Here is a 17,784-nt window from a genome sequence, read left to right as displayed (position 1 = left end):
AAATATAATCAGCTTTATTTTATCATAGGAAAACAAAGATAGAACTTAAAAGAACTAAGAATATGTTTTGTGCTGTTTCCAAAACTAGGCGCCTGCACTGTAAAAATTGTAACTACTTTACACCATAAGTGAAACCGCAGTCATATTTCTTTGCACTGCTTGGTGTAAAGTAGTTTGCAGCTTTTTTGTTTTGTTTAGTAACACTAAGCACGTTGAACGCCACGCTAATTTTACATGGCTTGCCCGTCTGGCCACAACGTTAAATAACTACAAACTAAATTTGAAAATATTAGACAGATTTTGCTAGTTTCTTAAAAGGTTTAACTTAGAAAAAGTGGTGAATTATAAAAGCCTACGAATTGTTTAGAAATAGTGGTGGATAAAAAATCCACTAAATTGAATTTATTAAACCAAGAATCACAATTAATAAACTACTACTAGAAAATATTTATTCGCTGTCCTGGGCAAGTTCGCATCTCTGTGTACGTAAATAGAACTATTTTTGTGTGTTCTATATTGCATTAATTTCTTCAAACCATTTCAGTAACGATAATAATATTAAAAAAAAAAGTTAAAATTTACTCGAATTATGTGTTTCTAATAATCTTGGCTTCGGTCACCGGTGACCCCCGTGGCGCTATGAACAAACTCAGTGCCGGTCACCAGCGACCCTCATGTAATTCAACGTGTTAATAAGGTATGAAACATGTAAGAGTAAGTTAAGTTGTCTTTTTTTAAATAAACATTTTTCAAAGTTTACTATTAAGATAAAACGGATCGACTTATCATGTTGAATGGATGGATCGACTTAACATGTCGAGTTAATGCAAGTTTTAATACATACTTTTAGTTAATTGGACTGGGTATACTTTAGAAAAATTGTGTAAAAATAAAAGTAGAATGTTTTTTTATCATTCCATTGTGATGTACCCCTTAAACTCATATTCAACTGAATTGTACTTACAGGGTAGCATGTATAAATGGTATCTCCAGATTTTAGATTCAGATGAAAAGCAAAATCTCTTAATTCAGCCAAGAACGTCTGAAAATATAATACAAAACCGATTAAGACATAAAAAAGAGGGAATTTATGTTATTATGCTTTTTAATTTATATATATAAGACGTTACGTACATTAAAAAATGAATAAAATTTTTCTTTGTGAAAAAAATGTAAGAAAGCTTTAAGAAAACTGCATAAAAGATAATAGCATGTTAATTTAACAAAAATTTCAGTTCTCCTGTAAGGGGAGGTAAAATATTTTTAAGTCTTACAACAGATGGTAGTGACTTTTACATTTTTATTTAAAGTGCTCCAAAAATATTTCTCATTTATAACGAAATAAATTTGAAACTTTCATTTAAAAAATACTTTTTAACTTTTTCAAAAGTAAAGCAAATTAGTCATATATTAATTAAGTAAATTTTTACTTAAAACTGCAAAAAGTCACCTGCATTCATCTACATAATTTACTTCACTTTGAGCAGTTTTTTAGATTTAACATTTTAATTAAAAGCCATAAAGCTTATTGTTCCATGAGCATTAATTAAAACATTAAATTGAAATTATTTCACCAAAAAAAAAAGATTGTCCTAGGAAATTAAAAGTTCATTCTTTACATTTAATAACGTAAACTTCGTTTTTCTTTTTTTTAAAAAATATATGCATGGGGTTTTATTACTTAATTTATTAAAACGTTTTAATAGAACCGTTCGGAAGAGAAGTTCAAAAAATAAATTTTTTGCGTTAGTTTTGGGCATTAACCATAGTTATAAATAAAACTGTTGACAATTCTGTTTAAGATTTTATTGCACGTTCCTTAATTATTTTTTACAAGCTTAGTGATCAAGGTGGATGGCTTGTGGATCGGTGCTACTTTACCGAATTAGTATTCCGACTGTTATCAGAGACCACGTGTTTATTTTTGTTTATAGTTGTGCTTTTGAAGCATGTTTTTATAGAGATGTCCAAGTCAGAAGATGAACTACATCTATGAGTAGATTAAATCTATCAATTGTTGCAATTTTATTGTTGTGAATGGCAACTATCTGCTTACACTATTCCTATTGAACGATACGTATTCTAATCTCAATCGAAATGTTTTAAATATTGGTTGCTATTTAATTGAGTGATTGCCAGTGGCTAGGTAAGTGAAGTAACGCCAGCTTAGACATCTCCATAAAACTAAATAATTTAAAAGAAACAATAATTGCAATAAAAAAATAAGATATATGCTGAAAAGCAGAGTCTCTTATTTTTGCTTTCAAAACTATAAAAAAGTTGCTTACGTATTTTTAAAAATAATAATGAAGAATAATAAATATATGTCTCTAATGTAAATTACATTATCTCTAATGTATAAATTGTCTACCTTTGACAACAGAATTACTCCTGAAATCAAAAACCAACTCTATCTGGCGAATAGGGCTGTCTATGGGCTGAGAAGATTTAAAATCTAGGTTTCTATCTAGAAAAACAAAGTTCTTAATCTACAAAACTTTTGTTCGGCCAGTCTTGACATACGCTTCTGAAGCTCAGGCATTGACAAAACTGGAGAAAAATTGTATCGCAATATTTGAGAGAAAGATTTTGCGGAGTCACTTTGTGGTGTAAGTGAAAACAATAACAAGAGAAGGATATTTAACTGTACAAGATTCATAAACCTGATATTATTAAATACATAAAAATAAATAGAATGAATTAGATCGCCCATGTGATTCGAATGAGCAATGACAACACAGTAAAAAAGATACTGTTTTTCAGACCCACTGGAAAAAGAAAGCGGGGAAGGCCGCGGTTGAGATGGGCAGACTCAGTGGAGTCTGATTTTCTCGCAATTAAGGAAAAGAATTGGAGATCAAGGATAAATCGGAAGTCGTCATGGAGATATCTTCAGAGGAAGGCATTGGCTAACATTGGGCTGTCTGCCCAACTATGATGATGATGTATAAATTGTCTGTGATGACATATAATGTTCATTATATGTCTCTAATATATATATTACATCTCTAATATACATTATGTCTCTAATATACTCTCCATTTTCTTTACTGCAACGCTTTAATTATTAACACATGTAACTACCATGTTATTATTGCATTTGATGAGTGCACTTACTCCAGCCGAATGGAGAGGGGCCTTTGGAAGTCCAGTGGTTCCGGATGTAAAGTTGATAACTATTGGATGGTTGAAGGGTAATTGTTCAAAAACAATATCTGGAGTAGTTCCATCTGGCGTCTTACCACATTCCAAAAACTCTTCCAGGAAGCAGCTAAACAACACAAAGTTTTGTTTTAAAAAAACTGTTGGAAAAGTTTACAAAATGTGGCTTTATTTGTTTTTAGTGATTGAATTACCTGTTTCTGATGTTTGAAATGTCCCGAGACAATGTTTTATCATTGGTGTGTACAATGACAACTTTTTCCAATGATGGGGTATCTGAAAAAAAAATTATTTGAAAGTGTAAGACTGCATTAAGTATAAAGTATAAAATTATATTAAGAATAGATAGAATCAATCCTGCAAATGTTGCAAGCTCATGGGCACCTGACGGAAAGAGAAAAAGAGGGAGACTAAGACTAACATGGCAAAGATGCATTAAGGAAGATCTTATTAGAGCAGGTTTAGCTGGATGGGAAGAAGCAGCGCTAAGTTTGATGACAGAAGTTAGCTGTATTTACATTTTAAGAGAATGTGTCTGGTATATTTTCTGATGTCTTTCTACCAAATACTTTTTTCCCCCAAAATTGGAGAGTGCTTCAATGGAATGTTATTAAGAAATTATACATTCTTCCAAGTTTCAAATTTTAACTCTGAAAGATATTATACTTTCAAGTAATACCGAATATTCAGCAAACTCGCTATTCGGCTGACCAAATACCAATTGTTAGATATACAGCTGCAAATTCGAATTGCGAATAGTTATTTTAATAATGATTGTATCATGTTTTATACATATTTTTTATTGTAAAAAAATCTAGTATGAAATAATCACGATGATAAATGATCACAATTCTTATGGAATTATATCTCTAAAAATTGAACCATTTTCATATATCAAGTTAAAAATTCTTTATACAACTCTTCATCAAGTAAAAGAATTTTAGCAGTAATTTTTAAATATTTAACTAAATTATAGCCTGAAAAATTTAAAGTTATCGTGAAATCAAGAGTAAATTTTAAAATTAAATATTTATTAGTATTGAAGTAGTGTATAGTAACAGAAATCTTTTTCATTTATTGAAGCCCTACTTTGCGGTTATAAAAATTTATATCATGATAAAAAAACATTAGCAAAAGGGCAGAGACCAATTTTTATTGTACTTTAACAAATAACTCCTAATAAGTGTAGATAAGTTATTTGAATGATTTATTAAAAATGTATTGAAGAAAAATACCATAACTGTAAAATAATTAACACTAAAAAATAAATTGCTATGAAATAGTGAATTAATTCAAAAATTTAAATAAGGCATTTGAGATCTTGCATTTGAGACAGACTCACATAAATAGAAAATAAACTTACTGTTGACTATATCTTCAAGATTATCTATTGGATGGAATTTAACACCATTATCGCTATGCTCATCGACTGTGAAAAGAACTTTTGGTTCCATTGTGCTCAACACATTTGAAGCAGCCTGAAATGAAAAAAGATTTACTGACAAAGAGCAGAAACACGTAAAGATTTGAAGTCGGAATAATTCCTATAATTCAGTAAAAGAAGATTTTACAATTTAGTTTCGAACAACAAATAATAACGTTAGAGCTATTTAAGTTTTCAGTTTTATTTTTCTGTTGGCTTTAATATGAATAATAGCTTTTTGTTTCGAAAATTGAATTCAGTACTTGGAAGCAGCAGATAATCTTAAAATATCAAGCAGCAGACTTATGTTTAAATAGGCTGAGATGGTGTCATTTTGTCATGAAAAACAGTTTTTTTGAAACTTTTCCATAACTGTTCTATTCAGAGTGATGTCTTATAGATTGTAAGCATGGTTAAAAAAATGTGTTAAAAAATTTAGTTTATCTGGTTCTAATTTTACGTATAACCCTTTAAAACGCATTCTAGTCTTCTTTAGAAAAATGTTTCAGCTAGAGGTTTATTTTGTATAATCGGTGTTTTGTATAGAACACTCTTGTAATGTTTGTATAGAGCATTTTTATACTGTATTACATTGTATGTTTCATATAGCATTTGTAATTTTGTATAAAATATTTTGGGAAATGTATAGGGTGTAGCAGTCACAGAAAGGTCACAAAAAGTAGTCACAGGACCTAAACAAAGGCATTGTATAAACAAATGCTATTTTTACTTAACAATACTAAACAAAACTTTGATTGTTAGAAACTTGGCCAAAAAATACGTGCTTTTTGTTCGCCAAGGTTAGAAATTAATCAGCATTAGTAAATTAACTAGAATATTCAATAATTAATGAAAGGTACAATTTTATATTAATCAAAAATACCATTTAAACAAATTAGTTCTTGGAATGGTTGAGAATAAAAAGCGCTTTTTTGGGGATGATTATTTAGTTTATTTAAAAAGCGAATAAATACTATTTTATGGTCTAAGTTAAAAGTAATTAAAGTATCGAAAAGTATTTTATAAAAAATTTCAGCTATTAATTAATATTTAAAAAAAAATCATTTTTTGTTCCATAAATAAGCTAACATTAAAAAAGGAATAAACTGAAGATTTTGACTATGGGCATTACAACTCCACTTAACATCTATATAAATGTATGAACTTACTCTAGCTGCGTAGTAAGGGAGAGGACCACCCCAAATAGCACCGATACTTGTTGTTGCCAACATAGCAAATATGGCTTCCTTTCTGTTAGACATAAAACCTGAAAAACGAATCATTTTGAACATCATCTTCCGGGGAAATAATATTTAGAAACAACCTCTGATTTTCAAGAAATATATGGACAATTTTTAAGAACGTTTTTTGAAACAGATTTAAAAATTAATATTTCAACAAAACAAAATATGAAATATACTATTTAAAAATTAGAGGGATAGAAAATATAAAAAATCGGGGTGATGTACCGTAAAATATTTATCTGAAGATTAAAAGAAATTGTATATTCTAATGCAATGTTACTTTTCTTGTAAACATGTAGTCTAATCGATTAAGGCAGTAAAACTAACACTTTAAATGGACTCGTACTATATATATATATATATATATATATATATATATATATATATATATATATATATATATATATATATATATATATATATATATATACCCCCTTTTTCGCTTCATACACACTTAAGAAAGTATGATTATTTTATCAGAGGTTAAAATTAAAAGTTAAATTAATTTTCAATTTCAGACTCTTAAGAGATTCATAAATTCATTCATTTTTTTTAAATAAAAATTAACTTAAAGGTAGCTTTAATTTATACATTTAATTTTTTATTGATTATTACATAAAAAAACTGAACTGTTTTCAGAAATTTAAATGATGTAGTTGATTTTTAAACATTAATATGTAATCATTATAATTTTGCGTGTTTTTTAAAACATTAATATGCGATTTTAATAAATCTGTTTGCAAGAATTGATAAAAGACGTATAACACTTACACCCAACTCTATCGTTCTTCTTAACACCGAGACTTCGTAATGCCGAAGCATACAATTTCACTTCTTCAAACATTTCGGCGAAAGTGACTGTTTCTTCATTTCCATCTTCATCTAGAAGAACAAATAAGTAACGTCTGTAAATTTACGTACCATAAAATAAGTATCGGTATTTTGATTAAAAAAGAATATCTGCAATTATTTACGAAATTATCAAACAAGAAGCTGCTTTATTTTAACAACTAGGAGGCACCACTTGCAAACCTCAGTCATTGTTGGGGTACCTCATGCAGGGGCACCGCATTCATCTTTTATTTTATTTTAATTCCATACATAACAAAAAAAAATTATCTTTTAATCTATAAATCATATAATTATTATAATTTTATGTAAGAAAATTTAGTTCATATGTTAATCGTTATAAAATGAAGGATTACTTGGATTTGAAAAATCCAAGTAACTAATCCTAGTTAAATTAACTGTGCTTAAGAAAAAAAAAACTTAAATTTAGGAATATAGAATGTGTTACAGAATAAGAAGTAATAAATGAAAAGCAATTTTACTCCTTAACAATCTATAACGATAACCTTGCAGTGTTTAACAAGCCTTATAGTTTATAGCGATGACCGTTTATTGTTTCAAATTCCAAACTGTTTTTCTCTCTTTAGATATTTATATTTCAAATTTTTTTTTTATATAATTTTATAATTTATATCTGACAACACCTGATTGCTTCCTCTTATTTCTTTTATTTTATTTCTCAATTTTTTTTGTTGCTTTTGACATAAAGTCAATAACGAGCTAGTGAAATAAAGATCTCGAGTCAGATAAATATTTCAAAACAGTCTATAAATAATCATTATTTGAAGCAAAAAAATTAAACAAATACACTGAAAAAGCACTTACGATTGTAATAACATTAAAATATTTTTCGAAAAAAAAGCAACAAAAAAGTTTATAATTGAATTTGATTGAATGTAGGGTTTAGTGGCACAAAGTCCAAATGAGGACATGCTGTGCCAGACAGTGCGGTAAAGTTTATAATTGAAAATGGTCTTTTCTGTTCTATATTTTAGCTGGAAGAAGATGGATAAACGTAGTAAGTTTGACATTTGATTTGTCTCGCATGAAGAATCGAATTTCAAATGGTTTTCATGCCATTGAACCTTCGTAACCTCAAATTTCTACGCCTTGTAGGCTTTACACTGCAAAACGAAATGTAACGTTAGCAAAAAGAGAGAAAAAAGTGAGATAAATTTGCAAAGTAAGTCTAAAATTTCAATAACTTTTATAAAAATTAAAATTAAAACAAAAAATGAAGTTCAAAAATAATTATGTTAGGTTTATAAGCAAACATAGACCTTTTGAAATTTCAACTCTGTAGTTGAATTCTTGCAGCCTGTTCGAAGTTTTGTCTACCCCCCCCCCCAATTTCAAGGGTCACGATTCCAAATATGTAAAAAAAAAATTATGTTTATTTAGAGAAAATGCGTTTTTGTGTCTGATTTCGTAACTCAATTAATAGTTAGCACTAATTTAGCATATTTGAGGTCCCCCCCCCAGGAGCCATAAGATTGACACTTAGTTCGTGAAAATCCGATCATTAGAACGAAAGTTATTCAGGGTGATATCCTTTTTTTTGCAGACTGTACACTATTAAAGATTTTAGTGTATCTTAGCACCAAAAAATGGAAGTAAGTACCTTAAACCAATGTGATCGTTTGCAGAAACATCGTTGATAAATTCACTACAATAAGAAATGTTTTTTTTACACTACTTGGTGCAAAATAACTGCCAATATTTTTCATAATAAGTAATACTCTAATTTATTATTACAGTAAGATACACATAAGAGTCGGTAACATTCTTTTTAGGATACACTATAAAGTAAGATTTGTTAATTTAGAATGTTTATATACACTGATTCTTAGAAGAAAGCTAGTGTGTTAAGTAAGCATATGTTAATCACAGAGAGGATAAAACTAAATTCGACTTAACAAAACCGAAGCAGAAAGAAATTATACACTATAAAAATATAAATACACTATAATATATTATTTCAGAGTTTTAAAAATTAAAATATAATTAACATTATTACTACACTAAAAACATACATGTTTTAATGAAGAACTTCTGTTTTCGGAGATGTATAAAAAGTGCAGAAGACAACAACAAACGCGAATTCGTATTGGATTGTAGAAAATTCACTAGGCGACATCCAAAGTGCGCCAACGTAAGTGTTGCCGGAAACGAAAATAATTCAAGTATGGTGTAAATGCGCGAGAGATTTTTGCAAGGGTTTTCCACTTTAAGTGTTTAGATTTAAATTACTCCCTTTAAAATGTATATTCTCTTAAAAAAAGGTAGTTGCCACCATTTTTGGTGTTGGGATGAATTAAAGTTTTTCACAATGCGTTTAGTGACATTTTTTATTTACCTGTTCACTGCTATTGCTTTTTTATTCATTTATTCCTTTTATGTGTGTTTGTTTATTGACATATTTTGCAAGCACATTAGAATCAATTTAATAGCCTTTTGCAAGAACATTTCATTTAACAAAGAAGTACACATTTAGCAATATATTTGCACTAAGTTTTACTAAGATTTATAATTTTGTCAATTTAATATAAGATTTTGCTCGATATCTTCAGATCGGTACTTAAAAATGTACTTGCAACTAAAATATAAAATTGTTACAAAAACATTTTTAAATATAAAACTATTCAAAATACCTTCTCAGTACCGAACTGCAGTTATCGTGCAAAAAAAAATGTATGAAAGTGACAAAATAATTTTTTTAGGGAATATATTTTAATAAGTGTGGACATATTTTAATTTTATTTTATAACCGTCGTTGAACAGCTGAACCAATTTTTGGGCTTACGACTATTAATGTTCAACTCCGCAGCCCTGTAAATTTGAACCCAATCCAGAAGACAAAAAAAATTCCTGGACGAAGTATTTGTAGACATCTGTCTTCGTGGAGGACTTTTTGCTGGAACTAACCCTCATTTTCGTTACACGGAGAATAAAACCACAAAAACTTCCCATGGTTCCCAAGTGGACTAACTCATGATCCGTCTACCACTGACGATATTTCATGTTAGCACTGTGGTGGCTCGAATTAACTATCGAATGTTAAATCCTTCTTTTTCATTGTTCATTTTTGTACACTTTTTCGCAACTTCAAGATTATAAGTCTTATATTTTTTACGCAGTAAAGCAATATGTAATGTTAAATTGAACACCCAAAGCAGTGGCGGCGGCAGTTATGATTTTTTAATATAGAGAAAAAATTAAAATACTGTTTCAAAACAATAATATTTTTTCTAAAATTTTACTTTTAATAAGGAAAATCTTGATCTTTTAATCTTGTTGCACCAATTTCTTTTTTGTTTATTTATTCAAATAATGGGAAATTGTTCCTGATATTCATTATATATAAACGTGAAGGATGTAAATGGTTTACAAGCGCTGTTATAAACGATTTCTTAAAGCAAACACGCCATTGAAGAAGATGAATGACAGCTAGGATATCGTAGAACTCTTATTTTCCGGGAATAAGCTAATTTCTTTGAGGAAAGGTGGATTTTACAATTCAACATACGTAAGGAATGTTTTAATGACATAAAACTTAAAAATGAAGTTAGCAATTAGTTTGAAATAGCTTGAAAACTGTGCATTGTGTAGAATTCTAGTAGAATGATAGTTACCAGCACACACAAGAGCGACTCTACTGTCTCTTATTCGGAGAATATTCTCGGCATAGTTGAATCTCGCTCCACTGAACCAATCATTATCCAAGAAGCCCTTTCCAGTTTTGACCAAAACCTATGAAGAAAAAAGCCATTTTTGTAATGCTATCCAAATGTTATTTCAACTTAAAAATGTTGTTTTTCCAAATGAAGTAGATCACACCTAATTTTATATATTTATTTATTAACTTATTTTTATTATTTTTTGTTGTTATTGTTCATAATGTTTCCCTACGTCGAAATTAAATAGTTTATCTTTGTGGAGTTTTCCTTTTAATGATAGTCTGTAATTAGAAAAATAATAATTGTAGTAACTTCCTTTCTTATGGAGTACCAGTTTTGGTAGACTATAATTCAGTGGCATGACAGCCCATAGAGGACCAAGGCCTACTGTGCCCATCTCAGTTTTCTTGACCTTGGGCTCTGGGGTACAGGAGCAGATGTTTCGGTTAGGTGGTCAGTCGAACGCGGAACCCCCAGTGTTTAGTTTCCAAGTATGCTTGGTACTCATTTATCGACCCACTGAAGGGATGAGGATCGAACCCCGAGGTTCGAACCCAGGACCTGTGGCACGGCAGTGCGAAGAGCTACCACTCAGCCACCGGGAGTCCTTGGTAGGCTATAGCTAGAAAAATAATAACTGTTGTTACTTACAATAGAGAATCAATCAGTTTTGGCAATTGCATTTCAAAAAGTGAATAAGCATAGTGTATCTTTCTCAAAAAAAGAAGAGTTTAGATTATTATGATTCGAATAAGTCAGAATTCAAATTTATAATTATGAGAAGAGACTACATAGCAACGATATTTACCTTCGCAAACGCAATGTAAATATTACTCAATTATAGCAATAATATTCAATTCGCTTCTGAAGGCCACCGCCGTTCAAGATTAGGTTACGATTTCAAGTTGCTGTAGTTCATTTACGTCGCACTAGAGCTGCACAATGGGCTATTGGCGACGGTCTGGGAAACATTCCTGACGATAATTCGAAGACATGCCGTCACAATTTTGATCCTCTGCAGAGGGAATGGCAACCCCGCTTCGGTAGCTCGACGACCTGAACGTTATGATTACGTTATGATTTCAAAAAAATGCTGTAGGGTAACTATTAAATTATGTTTTTTTAACAATATATATTATATAATATTAAATACAGTATCATCGAATTTAGAATTGAGCTACCAACTGTCTTAAACGTCTCGTTCAAATATCATTAGTATGAGTCACATCAGTGCATGGGAGCTTGATAAACCAAGACATAAATATATGACAGGTGTAAAGATGGTATTAGCTGAACTCTGAGCTTTACACCTCATATAAAAAGTTTCATTTCATGTGTATTGTGTAAAAATGATAATGAATGTATTACCTTTAAATGGATATTATGATTAAAGCAGGCGGAAATAAAATAGATTAATTTTAAGAATTTAACTGTAGCAGTCTCCATAATAATATTTATAATAAAATAAGTAGAGTCTTTTCATGAATAAGGTAAATCCATAAATTTTCCTGTTTGATATGCCTTTTTATAAAGATTCTTTTAATTTTTAGATCAAAAAATACAGTGTTTAAGAATTTCCATCACTGACAAGACGACAAAGCACAGAATATTCAGTGTTTGGCCACTGGTGAATGTATCATTAACGCGAAACTATATTAAGTCTTTTTATGTGATATTGTGTTAAATTGAACCATTTGTTCCATTTAAATTGATCCTAGTATATCGCGTTATCTGTTTAAGTATTATAATATGCTCCTATCTTAAAATCATATTAAAGTTGTAGTATATTTGAAAATTAATATTGTTCGAACTTTCTAACGGTGTAGGTATTCGATAATACTATAATAACTTGGCATATTTACCTGATCATAAGATTTTGATCCAATAACTCCAAAATAATGCCAGATTTCTTCCCAACAGTCTAGGTAGTTATCTACTGACCACTTGTGGAACTCCCAATACGATTCTGCACAAAAATATTTATATTTAATATACTCATGTAATTAAATAATTTGTTGAAATTATGAATATGAATGTCATAAATTCAACATTTCCTAACGTTTCTAAAAATGTATAATGTGTTGTCGAATGATGTGTTTTCGAAAAATGTATTCAATCTTGAACCAAAATATAAGTCGCTAATGACAAGCATACAAAGGATTGCTATATCGCTCATGGGTGCACTATATCGCTATGCTATATCGCTACAATAGTGGCACAACTCAAAAAACACGAGTTTCGGACTAAGAAAGGTGTAAATATGAAAATACACATTCTTTCAGCAGTAATACTTGCACAACTCATAATTCAACTTGAAGGTAATCTTCGTTTAAGCAAAAGAAGCCATTTAATGGATTTTGCTGAGCAATGAAAGCTTTTAAACTCATTTATCTCAAAACTTGATTTTTTGAGTTGTGCCGCTATTGAAGCCCGTGAGCGATAAGTTGTCCCTTCTGCCAACTTCGTTATAAGCCCTTCTTCCATTACCGCAGAAATTAGGGTTTCGGTAGTAATGCCTATAGAATAAATGCTCTAGTTAAATTGACTCAATTTAAAACTTTGATATATAACTATAAAACTATTTGGATTTTTTTATATGCGATGAAGTTAAAGTGCTGAAAAAAGACCCTTTTTATAAAAAGTCTATTATTTATATAAAAAAAAGACTTTTTTATAAAAAGCCTCCAACGAATTGAAACAAAAGAAATCACAACTTTTACCAATATTTGCTAAACTTTATATAACCTCTTACTACACGAGGCCCGCGCTAATGACTTCAAATTGCTAGACAGTAAATCAGCCAAATATCAAAAGTTTTAGCCAAATTCCGGAAGTCTTAGCCAAAGGCAAATCTTAACAAATTTTTTCGATTAATTTTTTCGCATAGAAAACTGTAAGTCAAAATATAAATTTACTATTAATTGAACTATTTTAAAACTGCAAATTCAGATGAAGTTTCATTTTACAGGGGAGGGGAGTAAGTGAATTGGCGAGAGGATAAATAATGTTGATGATTTGAGGAAAAGAAATAAGAATAGGCTAAGGTTAATTTTTGATAACTTCTTAGACTTGAGCAGTAATATAAGAACAAATCTGAAGCAACATTTGACATTCTTATACATTTTGACTATCTTTTAAAAGAATATATTTCATTTTAAATAAAACGTATCATTATTTAAGTGTTATTTTTTTTTAAAAAAAATAGAATTTTTACTGTCTCTTATTTTTTATTCATTCATCATTTGGAAAAAAGGAATCGTGGTAGAAAAGTTATTGGAATAATTTAATTCTGTTTTATAGATTTTTATACTACTCAGAGATTTTTTAACTGAATTTGGGTGAGGGTTTAACACGTTTATTGCCATCCGTGTGCGGATGGTTATACTATATCCTTGAAAAGTGATAATCTATGAGGATGAATTCAAAGTTAAATTTTCTTATTTCAGCAGCAGTTTTAATTTTTAAATTTTACATTAAGTTTGTGTTAATATGTCATTGTTATGAAAGCATATTTTCTAGAAAAACAGTTATATGCATCTTGCTACCACTTAGTTTGCTTTATTGGCACAGACTTTTTGTCACTTGATATCGACTGATTAGGCAACAGATGTGTTAATCTGTATTTTCCTTTTTCTTGTTTTTGATGATTACATAATTCCTCTTGTTGCTTATATTATCTGGACTTAATGCAACTCTAATTGGGTTCTTGAACTTCAAAAATATGATCACGGATACCCATACATGTGACCTACGAAGTCAGCGCCAGCTGATCTTTTATAAGCAAAATGGCGTGTTAAGTTTTTACACTTAAATTAGAATGTTAATTAATGAGAAGTTAATTAAATACAGCGACGTATCGAAGATCGAATTTGCTGAAATATAATTCTTACTCGTTTACGTGGTTTGCATAACTTAGATTTATTACTTGTTTATGTATTTTATTGAATCCATGATACATATTTCTTTCGTGTACCTAGCAACTTCGATGGATAATTAGTTTATGATCTGAATGGCTTCGTTCCTGTCTTTGTGTTAAGTAAGAAATATATAGTGAAAGAATAGAAATCTTTGTGAAAGAATATAGAATGTATCACTTAAGAATATTGATGCTTGGCGGGCTTGGATTATTCGAAAGAGAATGGTAAAACCAGTTGCTAACTTAAACAATTGCCATGTTTCAACAACCAATCAGAATTGAGATATCGACACCACGTCACTTGGAGATATCTCTTTAGTTAAGCTACATATCTAAAATGAAATTACTGTAATCGAATAAAAATACAAGATTTGTTTAGAAAAATTCACATTGATGTAATTTTCAAGATCAAGAGGAATATATCTTTTTTTAAAGGTAGAATAAATCATCCGCCAATGATTTCTCCAAAAGACAATTTGTTTCTCCAAATTGACGATTAGCTCGCGCCTTGATACATACTGAATTAGATTTTTACCGTAAGTCTAAATATGATAATTCAGTATGTATTAGTATGTTCATTTATTCAGTATGCATTGCTACTCATATTTAAATATTTTATTGTATTGAGTGTAGAGTTTAATGGTAAGTGTGTAATCAAGTGGTGGTAAGTGTGTAATCATATTTTTTTTCCTTTTTACTAATTATTTTTCTTTTCAAATTCGAGTGAAAAATTTCAAATTGACGATTTTTGTGTCTCAAGCTACCCTATTTCTTCAAAAATACTTTAAATTTGAGATACATTGCGGACACTCGAATAAATTATTATAAAGTTATGAATAGTTATAACTATAACTAATCCTTTTTTTTTCTTTTCTTAAATTCATGTTAATTAGATTTTTTAAAAAATCAGTCGAAGAAATGCATCTATCATAAAACATAAAAATAATACACTACTTTCAAACTTTTTACACTTCTGAAGCTTTAAAAAATATACTTTTTTTCAGAATTTGGTAAAAAAAAATATCGTAGATTCATTTGTATTTAGAATACTTCCCAAAAGTATAACTAAACAAATTCTATGAAAAATCTTAGTTTGTGTGCCCAGTTTATGGTTAGCTGGTTGAATGCATAGAGTTAGGTGCGGCTTTGCTGTACCCAAAGTACAAATATATGCAATTAGTCGTATTGACAATTAGACGGGTAAATCAGAATTTCCCGCAAACCGTTACCAAATAAACTCAAAAATTGGGAAATGAATAGTTTAAATATCGTATATTTTGCTTTAATAAACCAGAATTATGTTTTTATTTTTATCAGAAATATCACACAGTATGGTAAATGTATCAGAATGTTTTTTCTCAGTGTCCAATATTAGACAGAAATGTTGTTTAAAATGTGTAAAATTGCTTTCTGGTATTAATTTCCAAAAATATAGTTTGAGTCGCGTTTGAATTTTTGCAAAGTTCCTGAAAACAACATAATTTTTTGCAAGTTTTCAATAAGTCTTAACGAAATGCCGTCTTATCACACTGTGGCACGCATGCGAGGTGGTATTATATATTGCGACTTTCAATATCATACAATGAAACTCTCTTTATAATCTACGCTCTCATAGTTTAAATTTTTAACAAGGTGTTTGAAAGTACGCATTAAAAGCGGTATTTAGAGAACACTCTACTTTGAATAAAAAAGGTATTTTTGATCCTGAAGAGTACAGTCTCTCAGAAAAAAAGCATGTTATACTTACCAAAATGTTGGTTGTATTTTTCTTCTATAACTCTCTTGAATTTATCCATTTCTGTATCAGGTACTTTTTTGTTCCATATGACGATTGGTTTTGAAACCAGAGTTTCAATGAGGCCATTTTTACCAGAACCCACTGAAACACAACAGTTATATTAATATTCAAAAACTTCAAGGTGAATAACTATATTTAACCGATTGAAAAGGGTTAAATAATACAAAAATAATGAAGTAATATACAACATTTTTAACTCATTGCAGTTTATTATAGTGGGTTGATTAATGCAAAGCAAATTTTAAATGATATCAAGAATTTACGAACAAAGGATTTATTTACAGTTTTAATAGGATAACGTAATTAGCATTTAGATACAAATAACATCAAGCTATTTTATTTATATGGATCATGGATATTGATTTACAATTATATGTTCTTTGAAATGCAATATAATTTTGAAATTCCCTTTACGGTTTTTAGAAAAAGATAATGTATAAAAAAGTTCAGCAGTCAATAGATTAATTTGGTGGAATAAGACAAAAAAAAAAAACTGATTTTGAGCAAAATTTTTGAATTAATCAAATCCACACTTGTTAAAGACATTTGTTAGTCGACCTGAAGTTGACAGAGAAGATTAAGGGAGAAAACGTTTTATATCCATCAAAGTTGATTCTGAGAAGAAAAAAAAACGAATTTGAAAGCGAACAGGAACCCTTTCTCTATAGCACTACCCATCTTCACTGAGTAATAACTCTTGGGGAGAAATGATTTTCCATGTTATTGATACACCATAACTTAATCCTCAAAAAGCAACAAATTACGATTTAACCGTCATTTTTGTAAATTAAAGACAAATCGTTTTTTCCCCCTTTATCTTCATTTGTTTGATAATTGTAATTTTAAAGAAGATTGTTTGAACATAAATCACATCTGTTAAAGTGCAATGAAAATCTTCCAATATTTTTTTTTAATGTTCATGCTAAATTTAAGAAAATGTACTTCGTATAATTCCTTAAAGTGTTTTTATTTCTTTTTTATTTTCAAAAATATATATTTCGTCTACATTTTACAGTTTACGAACAATACTATTTTCAAAATACTATTTAATAATAAATTACTGATTAAATAATTACTTATAATTGCTTACCGATACAATGATTACTTACTATAATTATAGTATCGTAATCGTATTATATATAGTATCGTATTATAGTACAGTAATTATAAGATACTATAATTACTTAGTACAATTATATAAATTTTTTTTCTATTTCTTTTCCTTCTAGACGCGGATACGTACCCAGGTTAGTAAAACCCTTACCTGTACTTTTGGAATTATAGTAATTATAGTATATAATAATATTACTGTAATTATTTACTGGATTAAAATTTAATAATAAATTATCGTATTATAAATTAATAAATTAATAAATTATGAATTAATAAATTAATAATAAATTAAAAATTAATAAATTAATAATAAATTATAAATTAATAATAAATTATAAAGTAATAAATTAATAATAAATTATAAATTAATAATAAATTATAAAGTAATAAATTAATAATAAATTATAAATTAATAATAAATTAATTAATTATAAATTAATAAATTAATAATCAAATAATAAACTATTAAATTGATTAAAATTTAATAATAAAATAGAGTTTGCTCCATTTTTTAAAGAAGATTATAGTATATAATAATATTACTGTAATTATTTACTGATTAAAATTTAATAATAAATTACCGTATTATAAATTAATAAATT

At 28.8% G+C, this 17,784-nt stretch overlaps 1 protein-coding gene across 3 annotated transcripts in view; it reads right to left on the bottom strand.

Moving 5' to 3' along the window:
- Nucleotides 1-17,784, bottom strand: part of LOC107457292 (acetoacetyl-CoA synthetase) — a 47,119-nt gene that overhangs the window by 14,435 nt on the left and 14,900 nt on the right. For all 3 annotated transcript variants that reach the window (XM_087168301.1, XM_087168304.1, XM_087168307.1), the window contains exons 3-11: nucleotides 16,019-16,150; nucleotides 12,218-12,321; nucleotides 10,311-10,428; nucleotides 6,601-6,711; nucleotides 5,755-5,852; nucleotides 4,526-4,640; nucleotides 3,357-3,438; nucleotides 3,118-3,271; nucleotides 965-1,042 (exon numbers count right to left, since the gene is read on the bottom strand). In XM_087168301.1, the coding sequence (XP_087024427.1) occupies nucleotides 965-1,042; nucleotides 3,118-3,271; nucleotides 3,357-3,438; nucleotides 4,526-4,640; nucleotides 5,755-5,852; nucleotides 6,601-6,711; nucleotides 10,311-10,428; nucleotides 12,218-12,321; nucleotides 16,019-16,150 (992 nt within the window). The remainder of the gene's footprint in view (nucleotides 1-964; nucleotides 1,043-3,117; nucleotides 3,272-3,356; nucleotides 3,439-4,525; nucleotides 4,641-5,754; nucleotides 5,853-6,600; nucleotides 6,712-10,310; nucleotides 10,429-12,217; nucleotides 12,322-16,018; nucleotides 16,151-17,784) is intronic.

Source organism: Parasteatoda tepidariorum, chromosome 1 (genome assembly GCF_982258835.1).
Source record: "Parasteatoda tepidariorum strain Cologne lab strain chromosome 1, Ptep-v5.0, whole genome shotgun sequence".
NCBI lineage: Eukaryota > Metazoa > Arthropoda > Arachnida > Araneae > Theridiidae > Parasteatoda > Parasteatoda tepidariorum.
This window is presented reverse-complemented; position numbering and strand designations above follow the sequence as displayed.